The sequence below is a fragment of the Micromesistius poutassou genome, assembly GCF_964030765.1.
Source record: "Micromesistius poutassou genome assembly, chromosome: 22".
Taxonomy (NCBI): Eukaryota; Metazoa; Chordata; class Actinopteri; order Gadiformes; family Gadidae; genus Micromesistius; species Micromesistius poutassou.
Genome location: NC_140292.1, coordinates 847,655 through 861,645, shown reverse-complemented (window position 1 = coordinate 861,645; position 13,991 = coordinate 847,655). Strand labels below are relative to the sequence as shown.

The 13,991-nt window shown below is 48.8% G+C and overlaps 2 protein-coding genes and 1 long non-coding RNA gene across 6 annotated transcripts; all 3 read left to right on the top strand.

Moving 5' to 3' along the window:
* The first annotated feature begins 352 nt into the window (after positions 1-352).
* Positions 353-3,354, top strand: LOC311367966. The gene is made up of 3 exons (XR_014639843.1): positions 353-657; positions 900-971; positions 3,029-3,354. It is a non-coding gene; the product is annotated as an uncharacterized lncRNA (long non-coding RNA).
* Positions 3,355-3,886: 532 nt separating this feature from the next.
* Positions 3,887-9,153, top strand: LOC311367695 (uncharacterized protein). Its single transcript, XM_084486509.1, has 8 exons — positions 3,887-4,181; positions 4,414-4,616; positions 4,936-5,040; positions 5,430-5,525; positions 6,248-6,358; positions 7,072-7,189; positions 7,427-7,561; positions 7,791-9,153. Exons 1-8 carry the CDS (start codon positions 4,136-4,138, stop codon positions 8,906-8,908), a joined length of 1,932 nt encoding a protein of 643 aa, XP_084342635.1. The 5' UTR covers positions 3,887-4,135; the 3' UTR covers positions 8,909-9,153.
* Positions 9,154-9,761: 608 nt separating this feature from the next.
* Positions 9,762-13,955, top strand: LOC311367699 (uncharacterized protein). Of its 4 annotated transcripts, none has more exons than XM_084486515.1 (6): positions 9,762-10,284; positions 10,513-10,617; positions 10,852-10,899; positions 12,190-12,310; positions 12,831-13,103; positions 13,300-13,955. In XM_084486515.1, exons 1-5 carry the CDS (start codon positions 10,222-10,224, stop codon positions 13,070-13,072), a joined length of 579 nt encoding a protein of 192 aa, XP_084342641.1. In that variant the 5' UTR covers positions 9,762-10,221; the 3' UTR covers positions 13,073-13,103; positions 13,300-13,955. The 4 variants fall into 4 exon arrangements, with proteins under 4 accessions (XP_084342641.1, XP_084342640.1, XP_084342639.1 ...); XM_084486514.1 differs by having other exon boundaries at positions 12,831-13,099; positions 13,283-13,774; XM_084486513.1 differs by having other exon boundaries at positions 12,831-13,099; positions 13,253-13,774.
* Positions 13,956-13,991: the final 36 nt, after the last annotated feature.

Below are 13,991 nucleotides of genomic sequence, written 5' to 3'. Positions count from 1 at the left end.
CCCCTAATCTCCCCGATTTGACTCCATGTCACCCGTCGCACCGCCGGCTGCATCACTCACCATTCACACACGGAACCCAAATTAAAAATGACAAAACTAACAAACGATGACACACAACAGCCGATCCTTAAATAATCACGCTTTTATTCAACACATTACGGGCTAACTTGACAAAATAACCCCCCATATGCCCAGCCCCCCCCCCCCCCCAAAAGCACCAGTGGGCTAACAGCAGCAGCTGCTGAGTGATGGATGACTTGGTGTTAATGACCTGTTTTTTGGGAGGGGGGGGGGGGGGGGCGGAAGCGGCGACGACGACACAGAAAGCGATTTAGCCTGAGCCTCCTTAATGGTATGACTGGTGGATATCCGCGTCCCCCGCCGCGCACACCTTATGCTGAGACACTCACTTTCTTTTTTCTCTCCGCTGTTTTTCACTCGACTACCCGGGAAAAGCCATCAGTAGTTTGGTTTGTACGTCCGCTCCGAGGATCCATTTAAACGGAGCGGGTTGGCGTCAGCATTCTGCCTCCATTCACAGTGCTTAGGACTGCTTAATGAGATGGTAATTGCCTGCCTGTGTCTCTCTCTAGCGTTGCCCAAACAACATTAACCAACCGGCGGCTGATGAGGACTCCGGCGTCCAGCAGCTCGTTAGTGAGTAAACGCTCTGAGTGGGTTTAGTCCGAGAGGAGAAAGGCCCGCCGGTATGTCGACGGTGCAGACCCCTCGTCGCTCGATAAGGAGCGACGAGGGGTCCCTTCTTTCTCTTCTACTGTTTAGGCTACATTGTTTTTAAAAAAAAACGGGCCTAAATCAGATCTGGAACCAGATATGAAAGTGGCACCGAAATCGGTCTGTGTCACGTGTTAAGACGACGGAAATCTGATTTCTGCCAGAGTGATGTCGACGAGATGGGAGAAGGAGAGAACAGGGAGTCCAGATGTGGGAGTGACGGCTGACAGCAGCAGGTCAGAACCAGCAGAACCCCAGTGTTCAGGAGTTAGGATCGTTCTGAATGAACACAGATAATAACGTCTGAGCACATTAACAAACGAGTGAGTAAACAAGGAGGGGAAGAGCCAGCAAAATCAACTGCAAGACTGAAGTTGGTGGGTGTGTGTGTGTGTGTGTGTGTGTGTGTGTGTGAGTGAGTGTGAGTATTTGGGTGTGTGACCGTGTGTGTGTGCGGGTGTGTGTGTTTGTGAGTATGTGAGTATTTGGGTGTGTGACCATGTCTGTGTGTGTGTGTGTGTGTGTGTGTGTGTGTGTGTGTGTGTGTGTGTGTGCGTGCGTGCGTACGTGTGCATGCGTACGTGTGTGTGCGTGCGTGTGTGTTTGTGCATGCATGCGTGTGTACATGGGTGTGTGACCATGTGTGTGCGTGCATGCGTGTGTGTTTATTGTGTGTGTGCATGCATACGTGGGCGTGTGACCATGTGTTGGGTGAGGTGAACAGAAGGCCTGGATGTTGGCAGGAAGTGGAGTTTGCGAGGGTTTTAATAACAGCAAACACGATCTACGTTTGACTAAATGAATCCTCAGGCTCCATTAGATCAGATGTCAACTAAAAATAATTGGTGGGCCCAAGTCAACACACAGGATTTACCGCTTTAATTTAAACAACCAACCCACTACTCAATTACAACCAGACACAGTAATAAGATATTACAAAGTTATATTTGGAAGCAGGAAAGATCTAGACAGGCAGACACAGACAGACAGATAGACAGACAGACAGACAGACAGACAGACAGACAGAAAGACACATAGATAGATAGATAGATAGATAGATAGATAGATAGATAGATATACAGATAATAACAAATAATAATACAGTCATGTTGCACTGTGTCGTGCATTAGCCCGAGTCACTAAAACCACCCCAGTAGCACCAGTAACACCAGTAGCGCCGCGCTGTCCGCCTCTCTGTGAACAAAGGGCCGGTCAGGTAGAATCACCGGCCGACCGGGTCTTATGGTCCCCCTTATCGTCACCTGATCAGTCCGGGGTGGGGGGGGGGGGATGGAGGGGGCAGCTTATAGGAGACAAAGCGAAGACTCGAGCAGGCAGCATCCTTATCAAAGCCAGCGGGGGGGGGGGGGGGGAGAGTGGGGGAGTGGGGGGTGCTGCCTAGGCTTCTGGGTAAAAATAGAAAATAGACGGCACGGCAGATAGGCATCGATTTCTCTCCGGGCGTTTGCGGCCCCCCCGATTGACAGCCGCCGCCGCGCGGAGCCGCTAAGCCATCGAGGGAATCCGCCAGACTGCGAACGATGAGATGAGATCAGGAGATAACTTCTGACAACCCCACACACCCCCCCACCCCCACCCCCACCTCCTCCTCGTACCACCAGCCCGCTCTAATCACCCCTGTTCACCCCCGCTGCCATCACCTCCATCTCAAACTCCTCATCGAAAAAGTAATTACCGCACACACACACACACACACGCACGCATACACACAGACGTCACCCCTGACACGCGCAGCAACCCCCAACCCCCCCCCCCCCCTTTTCACACACCGCCCGTTTCCCCACATGACACTGGCACATGCCTGAGCACACCCATTCTCACAGATGCACGTGCATACACACATGCACGCACACACACACACATACACGCACACTGTGCTGGCACATGCCTGAGCACACGCACGCACACACACACACGCACACACAGCCCTTCCCTGAACAAGTAATGGGATTCTGGCTGGCTGAGCCTCCACCTGCCCCGTTTCTCCTGCCAAGCTCAGTTTCTGTGCTTACATACAAAACACATCTGCCTACACACACACCTTCACTACACACACCATCACTACACACCATCCCTACACACCAGCACAGCCCCTTAAAGTGTAACACTCTGGCTACACACCAGCACAGCCCCTTAAAGTGTCTCTAACACTCAGCAGCAGCTCAGCGTCCACCTTGAAAAAAGGGAGGAACCGAGGAACAATCTGTCAATATTTGAAAAACTTTTGTTTTCATGCGTCGTCTCTTGTTCTTTGTTTTATTCTGTCCCTCAGTTGGATCTCTGTGATTCCGATGTTGGCACGTTGTGTTGCTGTTTTTCCTGATAACTGCAATATGAATTAATTTTGAAGACGATGATTACGATGATGATGGACGACGATAATGATGATGATAATGATTCAATGATGATGATGACATTAGCTAGGTACGGTGTTATTAATGATCAAACTTATGCACTAAAGCTACTAAAACTGTAAGAATTGCATATCATTTCAACTTTTAATTGTGATTGGTGATTGTCTTTTATTTATTTTATTTAGCTTTTAAACGTTAATGGAATTTAAAGGTAATGTATGCAATGACTATATTACTGACACATCTTGCCTGTTGCACAAGCCATTTTTAATAACAATCTCGACACTGTTTGCATTAATAACTGTCCAAATATATAGAAATATCAAAACTCTTCAACAACTCAATCTTTTTCTTTCTGTGAAAGAAAAAAAACAGCTTTTTACCTGTTTACAGTTTACCTGTTACCAATATTATACAATATATTATACAACATTACTTATTGGCCTACTCTATATTGTATTGGTTCAATTCTAAGTACTGTCGGAGGGAAGTACCTCAATAGCTAAGAGTATTCCGCCATCTAGTGGTTAACTAGAATTATTGTTTTAACATCGTATAGCCTCACCTGAACTGTTCTACACCTGCTGCAGATTATATATTTAAGCTCGGTGCTTTTAAATATTTGCCAAAATTATATAGACGGGACAATAACAGGAAAATAAGGAAGCCGTAATCGTGGTGATATCGAATCGGTCTGTGGGTACTTTTAATTTGAAGGAAAAAGCCTCACTCGGAAAATAACCGGAAAAAGATAGCACTTGTAGGTACATGTTGATATTGTTGTTTCTTGTAGAAAACTGCGCTTTATACATACATCTACATATCAAAAAATGAATGGGTTAATCAGACCAACTGACTTCGAGTTAATGCCACTCCAACATCTTAGAAGCAAATGCTGGTAAAGTGCTGTTGAAGCTGCCGCGTGTATCGTCGTCTTGAGCCAAAGCTGTGTCAGATGCTAAAGAACAGCCCGTTTAGGAGAAGAACTGAACCCAGAACCAGAACCAGCGGACGGTGGACCCACCATGGCCGAGAACAAGGAACTGGAACTAGCCTTCAAAGCGGGCACAGGTTGGCTCCATCACTCCTCCTTTCATCGGACTTAGATGCAAGATGTTTCTGATCATTTCTGTGATGAGCAAGCTGTGACGGGGGGCTATTCTAAAGATTACTATTTTAAAGGGTTTACAGAAGGAGAATTGTTTTAACTTTTGAAACCTGTTTATCCTGCCCGATGGCCTCTTGGTGTATAAACCCAACATGTTCAGATGAGGTTGTAACACGAGGTTATCTCATCTTTCAGACCCTCAGCTTCCGCTTTCCTCCCTGCGTCTTCTGGTCCCTCCTCTCCGCTTGATGTCGGCGTGCATGTGGCGCGTTGCCCAGCAACGCAACGTACAGCAGTACGGGAAGCTGGCGGAGTTCATCACCTTGGTAACGGAGATGGTTCCAGAACTTCTGACTCCCAGGCAGACGGCTGAGCTCGTACTGGGACTGCGAGCGAGGGTTGGTCCCCTTTTCCTCCATGTGGTTTTTAGAAGTCATATTTAATTGCCAAGGAATGTTACTAAGGTATCGTTAAAAAGGTCTGATAAAGGCGCGATACGATTTTGAGATAACTTGGTAGAGCAGGGGTCAGAAGGCAACAGCCTTAAAAGTTGGAAGCAGAACCATATAATTTGTCATCAGTTATGTATATTCTATTCACTATGTTGTAAAAGAGGTTCACAACCTCAATGAGACTTAAAGAAAAAATAAAACCTTTCATTTGGATGGAATGAGCAGAATGAGTTCATTTCATGGGCTTTTTTAAACGGTTTTCCAGCTCATCCTCGAGCTGCTGCAGACAGAGGAGCAGTCAGACAGCCAGGCGGTCCAGGAGCAGCTGCACAGTATCCACCTGTTGATGACCAACGGCTCGCGAGAAGAGGTACACCTCAGATAATGAACCAAGAAGAGGTACACCTCAGATAATGAACCAAGAAGAGGTACACCTCAGATAATGAACCAAGAAGAGGTACACCTCAGATAATGAACCAAGAAGAGGTACACCTCAGATAATGAACCAAGAAGAGGTACACCTCAGATAATCTGCAGAAAGATGGGCTTGTGGTCGGGGATGTTTACCAGCTGAATGGTTCAGGGTTCAATTAACGGGCTCATTAACAACCTCTCTCTGAGATCAGTCACGGTGAGGATGACATAACTGAACTCAAAGGGTAAATAATTACGTTTTGCTGTTTTTCCTATGGCTGTAATTAATATGTGTCCCAGATATAATGCATAACAGAGAGAATCATGTGTTCTCCTGCTGGACAGCTCCCAGACGGAGAGGTGGAGGATTCAAAGAAGGCGTTTATAGAACTGGTCCAAACATTGAGGGACAAGCCAAGTGAAAAGAATAAATTCTTCAAGGTGAGGGTTGATCTGTTATTGTTGTTTAAGATCCGTCCCTGCCAACATATCGTCCTTATCGCCATCTGGTGGCTGTGGTTTTGATGAACTTTAAAGGTCCCATGGCATGAAAATTTCACTTTATGAGGTTTTCTAACATTAAGTTGAGTTCCCCTAGCCTCCCTATGGTCCCCCAGTAGCTAAAAATTGCATTAGGTGTAAACCGAGATGTAGCTATCTTACTCTGTCTTTGAAAAAAGGATCGCTGAAACGCTTCGATTTGGCTTCCGGTCCGGTATGACGTCATACGGGACCAGGTTACCTCCCCTTTCTCTGCTTGGCCCGCCCAGAGAATTTGGCCCGCCAATGAGACAATGAGCTAGGACCATGCGAGTGCCACATGTGTGTGTGTGTGTGTGTGTGTGTGTGTGTGTGAATACACACACTGTAACGCAAGTGTTCTTTGTTATTTGGATAACCGTTCTGCTGTTGGTGTTATGGCGCATAACACGCAACACAATAACGCAAGCTTGCATAAAGTTCCCATTTGGTGAAAAGACTAGACTGCATCGGGTTGGTTGAGAAGGAATTGGGAACTGCGACATGGAGGAGAAAAGGATTGTTGCCCAGGATTGTCCGTCGGAGCCCCGCTGCCACGGCAGTGGGGCTGGGCGGGCAGCCCCGGGGTGGCCAGTGTTCAGCGGGACCTTTAAACAAGACATTTTTCTTTATTTTTCCCGCAGAACGTCTTCCCGGAACACTATGGATCCCGTTTCGACACAACGCTGCAGGTTGTGGTGTGGGAGTTCCTCTCCAGGCTGGAGGAGCTCCTCCCAGTCTCTAGTTTCTGTGAGGTGGGTGTGAGGGACACTGGAGAGGATCACTCCTGGTTTAGTCCCTATTTATCCCTGGCTCGCCAAATGAAGAGGCTGATTCAGATCAAAGTGCAGTTTCTGTGAAGACTGTTTCTTCCAAACCACCCAAAAAGTCAAGCTCTCCCGTTCAGTACTTTATTCTTGGGCTCACACAGGAAAGCCAAACAACCAGCACAGTCCTTCAGGAATCCTCTGCTAAATAACACACATATAACAGTTCATCCAAGCAATCAAGCAATCGGGGGGGGTCAGAGACGGGGGTCTGACAGGGAGAGGGAGGAATACAGAACGGAGCAATAAAAACAGAATTAGGTGAATATATATGAACTGTTTAGGGATTCATATATTTATCTGCAACATCAAGACAAATGCAGGGCAATTTATGTTACTGTTTATCTTAAATAAATGTTATACTCAATGGTTATTGAGTGTTTCAGTTTTCTTACAGTTTGCATTTGCCAGCCGTAAGCAAACTGAAACACTGTTCCACAGCCAAATTTGGAAAAATGGAACGTACGGGTATTAAAATGCATATTTATTAAAATCACAAAAAGGTCAAATTAAATGTCAGATCTTCAGTTTAACTTTTATCTCATGTCTTGGAGTGGAGTCCCATTAAACCCAGTAAAGGCCAGTCCGTGCTCTTAACTTTCTTTTCTTTCTAATCTAAAACCTGCCCTTCATTGTTTCAGGTGGCCTCCAACTTCCACCTTGATTCCCTCGACCCCCACCCCGACCACTTCATCTCCGACCCTGAAGACTTTACAACTCTTCTGCAGCATCGACTAAAAGGCTCGAAGTTGAAGAAGAGTAAGATCGTTTTTTTGTTCCATTGACTTTGGTTGGGGACCATGCACACAGTATGCGTTTCCTGTTGGTATATTTCATTGTTTTATCACTTTCTGAATTCTGTCATTTCACCTGAGATCTCCTTCCCTTCCTCTCTCCGTCTGCCTGCTTTAGGTTGCTTAGGGCTGCTTCCTAGGTTACTGGTTACCACCAATGAGGGCATGAATCTCACTGCTCCTATCGCCTTTCCCCCCTCAGACCCGCACTCCTTCAGCTCCAGGGTCCTTCTGTCCTCTCTGGCCTCCAGGCGCCTGAGCCTCACCACCGCGGACTACTTTGTTGAGGAGGGGACTGTGGCAGAGGTCGTACCGGGACTCGACCTCAGGGAACAGGGTAAGGGAGACAACCAGACATGGCCGTATGTTTCTGTATGACTTGAAAAAAGGACTTAAAACGATTGTGGTTTTATGAACAGTTTCACGATGGTGTTAGTGTGTAAGGTTGGAGACGTATCACACCGGATGGTGTTTTTATGTTTATCGGACCACGTCCTGATGATCCCATCCAGGGTTTGTGTCATCGGGCTCAAGCTGTTGCTGTGGTCGTCCCTTTTCCTCCACAGAAGTCGCCGACACGTCCATCCAGCATACTCCGCAAAATGGAGACAGCGAGGAGGAGGAAGAGGAGGAAGAGGAGGAGGAGGAGGAAGAAGAGAAGGAGAAGGACGATGAGGGGGAGGAGCCGGAGGAGGAGCCGGAGGTCATCGCTTCCTCCCAGAGCGACGCCCACCCCTCCCCTCCCGCCGTCCCCCTCGCCAGCAGTAGCCCCCTCGGCTCCGCCGCCGCCGCCAGGAGCCAGTCTTGCCCGTACTGCAGCCAGAGGTTCAGCAGCTGGCCGGACCTGCTGGGGCACCGGTGCAGCGTGCACGGCGCCGTGGGGCGGGGCTTCCAGTGCGAGCGCTGCCAGCGACAGCTGTTCTCGCAGAAGGCCCTGACGCGGCACCTCGCGGCGCACGAGACCGGGTGCGGCGGGGCGGGGCCGGGGCTGCAGTGCGAGCAGTGCCCGCGGCGGCTGGGCTCGGAGAAGGCCCTGAGGACGCACCTCCGGGCGCACGAGAACCGCAAGGCGGCCGCGCAGCGGGCCTTCCAGTGCGACCAGTGCAAGAGGCAGCTGGGCTCGGAGAAAGCTCTGACGAAGCATCTGGGCACGCACTGCCCCAGCCAGTCGGTCGTCTGCCCGCAGTGCAACAAAGTGCTGAAATCCGTGCACTGGCTTAAGACGCATCTGCGCCTGCACACGGGGGAGAGGCCCTTCCCGTGCACCTTCTGCGGGAAGCGCTTCAAAGAGAAGGGCGTGCTCCGGGCTCACCTGAGGCTGCACGGTGCAGAGTACTCCTACCTCTGCAGCGAATGCGGCAAGGGCTTCAACCACATGACGTCGCTGGTGCAGCACAACCGCATGCACAGCGGGGAGAAGCCGTTCCCCTGCAACATGTGCAGCAGGAAGTTCGCCTCGTCGCAGCGACGCCGCGTGCACCAGCTCATACACACCGGGGAGCGGCCGCACCCCTGCACCTACTGCGACAAGAGGTTCAGAACCAGCAACTCTCTGACCAGGCACGTCCGGATCCACACCGGGGAGAGGCCCTACCAGTGTCCGGTGTGCGACAAGCGGTTCCAACAGAGTTCCAACATGAAGATTCACATGCGAGTTCACAACAAAGAACAGAAGAACGGTTGATGTGTTTCGGTTGGGCTGTGGGGAGACACATATGGTTCATAGGGTTTGGCTTTGAATGGCCCACACTGGCCATCCATGGAGATTCTCAATGCGTACTTTTAAAGATGACCATTTATTCTAATATATGATTTCTAATGATTGTTTTTGCTGAATTGAGTTCAGAGAAATCTGCTACAACCCTTAAAGTGGCCACTATTTTTGTTTACTATGCTGCACTAATAAAAAGTTATTTGCATGTCTTTTAATAGTAACGTAATTAATCTTTATACAATAAAAATGTCCATTCATCAATCTTTCACCTAAGTGTGGTTGGTGCGTGGGTTAACTTGACCCACCCTGGTTAGGTTATGGTGACTATTTCATCTTTGTAGTTAAATATATTCCATACACAATTATGTTTCCTAACCTGGGAAAAGGGCGAGTCTCACCAGCAACAGAAAATAGAGATAACATATTACAATCTTGCTACAAGGTATTTTATTTTGTAAGGGCTCATGTTTGACCCGGATGTACACATCGCTGAGGTAAAGGACCGCTTGGTTCATGTTGTTGTGATGAAGTCAGTGGGTCAGACTTTTAATAACTAACTACAACTACTGGTGTCATTTGAACTCAGTGCTTGAATGAAAAGGAAACAAAGAGCTTAACTAATGTTCATTTGTCAACGTCTCTTCTTTAAAGACCCATGCACGTGTCCCGTTCTCTCACTGCAGGCAGAGAACGCTTCGCTGTGTCTCGCTTGGACTCCACGCTGTCTGAGCTAAATCTACGGTATTATTGACTGTTGAGAGTGACCAGTAGACCCCCCCCCCCCCCCCCCCATCCACCCAACAATATAAACCGTCGCACTAGTCAGAGAGCCACTGACCATCCAATACACCGGGAGGCAGAGAGCCACCGACCAACCATCACACCGGGAGGCAGAGAGCCACCGATCCACCATCACACCGGGGAGCGACCGGCCATCCCCCGCTGGGTCGAACCAGAACCAGCCGCCCGGCGGGTCGAGGGCAGCAGCGATGGCTGTCAACAACGAGACCTTCATCGACGACGTCTTTATTTAAATTGTTAAACGTGTCTTTACGATGGCAATTGCTTTCCCTCAATTAAACAAAAAACCCGAAATTAAAGTCATTACTTTCGCTTAATCGGTTTCAAGGCAAGGCAAGGCAAGGCAGGACGCTTTCCTCCCTGCGTCTTCTGGTCCCTCCTCTCCGCTTGATGTCGGCGTGTGTGTGGCGCGTTGCCCAGCAACGCAACGCAACGTACAGCAGTACGGGAAGCTGGCGGAGTTCATCACCTTGGTTACGGAGATGGTTCCCGAACTTCTGACTCCCAGGCAGACGGCTGAGCTCGTACTGGGCCTGCGGGCGAGGGTTGGTCCCCTTTCCTTCATGTGGTCATTAATCTGCTGCTAGAATCTAGCGAACTTTGTTCCCAAGTAACCTAATGCATGAATCATTGAACGAGGCCCAGAAGTGCAGACACTTCGTCAAAATGTCTAGCGCTGCGTACGGGGTTAGCACACTGAATGTGCATCGGGTGTAAAGGCATCGGTTGATTGGTCGAATAACTCCAGACCTGATGAATGTGTCCTCCTCCAGCTCATCCTGGAGCTGTTGCAGAGGGAGGAGGTGTTGGACAGTAATGCGATCGAGGAGCAGTTGAGCGCCATCCAGCTGTTGACGACACCGGACACACCGGACGAGGTACGCGTGGGAGATGGATTCGTAGAATAAAGCGTTCTCTAATATGAAGCCCTTTTAATGATACCTGCAAGGTCTGCTGGGTGATGTATGTTTCTGCTTGGTTTGTTACTCTTGTTTAGTTTAAATGTTGATCCAGTTTGTTTCTCAGTGCCATGCTGTGTATTTCTATGTGTCCCAACATATGATGAAGAAGTTTTATGCGTTTGTACAAATCTATGTTTTTGTTTCCTGCAGTTCCCTGATGGAGAGCTAGGGGTTTCACAGACGGCCTTTGTGGAACTGGTACAAACATTCACAGACAAAAAGTCTTTCAGAAAAAAATGTGCTTTTTTTCAAGGTGAGGGATGATTTGTTTGTTTTCTTAAGATATGTGATTTCAGGGACTGCCTGATAATCAATTATTGATCAGTTTGTTGGGGTGTCCTCTCACTCTTTAAAATGATCAATAACCCTTCCGTTCCACCCCTTCATATCTTTACTCACACAGTAATATCCTCATACACTTTTTTTGCCAAATCAAAAGAAACAAAGCAACAATGTTCTGTTCCATTCCCAATGATCTGGACACTTGGTTTAGTCTTCTTGCCCCTCTCAAACAGAACGTCTTCCCAGAACACGAGATCCTCCCAGTCTCTAGTTTTGCTGATGTAGGTGTGATCTCATAAGTTGAACTATGTGGTACTACGGGAATTTCAGCTGGAATTAGAAACGCATTTAAAAAAATGTGTTTTGGGCTTAGAGTTCTATTATTGGTGAGAGGGAGGGGCTTCATTGAGTGACTCTTTTGAAGTTGAGGATTTCCCTCCCCCGCAATCTCCTTAATCCGTCCCCAAAACACTGGATTGAGTAGGTCCACAACCATCCCTGTTTGGCCATTCTGCTGTTCTTTGAGCCTCCAGACCAAAATAAATGCTGCAGTGACATGCCAAAGGTATTGTGTAGAGTCCCACCTAGAACTAGACCATCAACATTATAATCAGCCAGCGAACAATTTAATAATTGCTGACTTACCTAACAGGTCCGATCAGGTAACCTTCTTTTTCGTCATGTCTTAGCGACATGGAAAAGGTCACAAACAGAATGCTGCCTACGTTCGCAGCACAGTGGAACCTTCAGTGTTTTAGGGAGAATGGGGAAATCATGGCGTTTTACCCCTAAATCACAATGTTATTTTAGTAACAGTGATCCAATGGCATAGAAGACTATGTTGACAATCATATAAGATATATACACGTTCAAATAAATATGATTTTTGGCTCAATGGCTCTTAGGTTAAACATAGCTCTATAATATTCAAACAATGTTAAGATCTCAAATGTTTAAACTATGGTAATATCTCATATGTTTAGATTATGTTCGGATCTCATATGTTTAAACTGTGTTAAGCTGTTTTAGAGATTGCTGGGTTTGCACAGCAAATACACCAGTATAGGCTGTAACAGTATCTCTTGAAGAAGAATTATCACGATGGCCCCAAAGTACATGTACTTTAGGAAGAAGAATGTCACCTCCTAGGGGTAACACTATTGAAACCCCAAGCACCTCTCTGGAAACATCTCCATCTCTGCTCAGGTGGCCTCCAATCCGGACCTTGACTCACTCAACCCCCGAATGGAGGAGTTTGGATCAGACACAGAAGATTTAAGAACGCTCTTCCAGCACCCACCCAAAGGGTCAGCGAAGTTAGAGACAAGTAAGTCAACAAAAATGTTAAGGTGCTGTAGGTAAGCATTCATGAGATATTATTAGGGTGTCATTTGTAAGCTGACAGATAGCTAGCCATTTGTGAGTGAAATGCGTTTGACAATATCCATTTCAGCCAATTTTAGACAACTTCCAGCTCATGTTAAGTAAGACGGATTCCCTGAACCAATCAGGGAAGAGCCCTGATTGGTCCAGAGAAACCATCTTGCCTGTCAATCACAGGTGTGTGAAATGCAACACATCTCAATCCTCGGGAAACGCAAGGAGCAGTATAACAAGACAACGTTTTTTTGGTTGTTTAGTTTCAAAATCTTGCTTTCTTCTCTCTCTCTCTCACACTCACTCACTCACTCACTTCCCCCCTCCAACTCTGAAGTCGTACCAGACTAGCAGCTTCAAGATGCCAGACATTAGCACTTACTCTGTGATCTCATGTCCTGCCATCAGCCCTCCGTGGTACAATGCATCTGATTTCAACTTCAACTAACCAGGAGCTTCCCCTTCACCAGATCGGTTCCCGTTCAGGTCGGCTGTCATTCTGTCCTCGCTGGCGTCTAAAGTGACCAGCTTGACCCTGGCCGACCCCTTGAGCGAGGAGGAGAGTGAGGAGGAGAGCGAGGGCCACTCCGGTCCCCCGCCCGCCACTACAGGAGGCTACAGGAGGACTCGTCTCCGCTCGGCCACTCCTCGGGCCTCCACGGTGAATCTGGTGGACTGCAGATGTTCTGTGTTCAGTCGAACTACAACATAACGGGGATGGGCGGGGAAATGGGCTCATGTGAGTGATGCGATTCTCACTGTTCTCGCACTATTCACAGATCACAATATCACGTATCACGTATCACATCGGCACTAACAACACAGTTATCGTGAGGTCCCTGCCGACTCCCGTCCCAACAGCTAAACACATGAACATGGCGGCCCCCCCCAGACGCTCACGGCGCCCCCCCCCTCTCCGCAGACCAACCGACCGACCAGGCAGAACCAAGCGACGACCAAACCGCCAAGGATGTCCGATCGACTGACGACAATGTCGACACCCAGAGCGACGACCAGGCCTCCCCGGGCTCCTCCTTCGACGACGTCCGGACCCACTCCTGCCCTCACTGCGACCGCACCTTCCCCCCCCGCTGGCCGGACCTCCTGGGCCACCGGTGCACCGCGTGGCCCCCCCCCCCACGTCGGTCGCCCGGCGGCGTGTCGAGCCGGTCTACCAGTGAGACCGCTGCCCGCGGTGACTGGTTCTCGGGAGTTCGGGCTGCAGAGGCACCTGCGGGCGCACCAGCCCATCGTCTGCCCACAGTGCGGCAAGACCTTCACGCACCGCTCCTCGCTCACAGTGCACCTGCACCGGCACACGGCCCTACGTCCTCTCTGTCTGCGGCAAGACCTTCAAGGAGAAGAGCGTGCTGAAGACCCACATGTGCACATGCACTCGCCGGACCACCCCTACCCCTGCAGCAAGTGCGGGGTGGGCTTCAGGCACCTGGGCTCGTACGAGATGCACACGTGCCGGCACTCGGGGCGAGAGTGCGGCGTCTTGCGCCCGGCAGTTCTTCACTACGATTGCTGCCATTTTGTTGGCTGTACTCGATAGAAAGCTCTGACGTCATATTAAATAAAAGATTATCTGGAAAAAGGGTATTTTTTTTATCCACTGGGATGCTTAT

Bases quoted from the DNA above. Each gene is read 5' to 3' on its own strand.
- LOC311367695 (XM_084486509.1), top strand. From the start codon at position 4,136: ATGGCCGAGAACAAGGAACTGGAACTAGCCTTCAAAGCGGGCACAG. The intron at 7,190-7,426 runs GTAAGATCGTTT...TTCCCCCCTCAG, and splicing joins AGGCTCGAAGTTGAAGAAGA to ACCCGCACTCCTTCAGCTCC. The intron at 7,562-7,790 runs GTAAGGGAGACA...TTTCCTCCACAG, and splicing joins ACTCGACCTCAGGGAACAGG to AAGTCGCCGACACGTCCATC.
- LOC311367699 (XM_084486515.1), top strand. From the start codon at position 10,222: ATGGTTCCCGAACTTCTGACTCCCAGGCAGACGGCTGAGCTCGTACTG. The intron at 10,618-10,851 runs GTACGCGTGGGA...TGTTTCCTGCAG, and splicing joins CACCGGACACACCGGACGAG to TTCCCTGATGGAGAGCTAGG. The intron at 12,311-12,830 runs GTAAGTCAACAA...CCCCTTCACCAG, and splicing joins GTCAGCGAAGTTAGAGACAA to ATCGGTTCCCGTTCAGGTCG.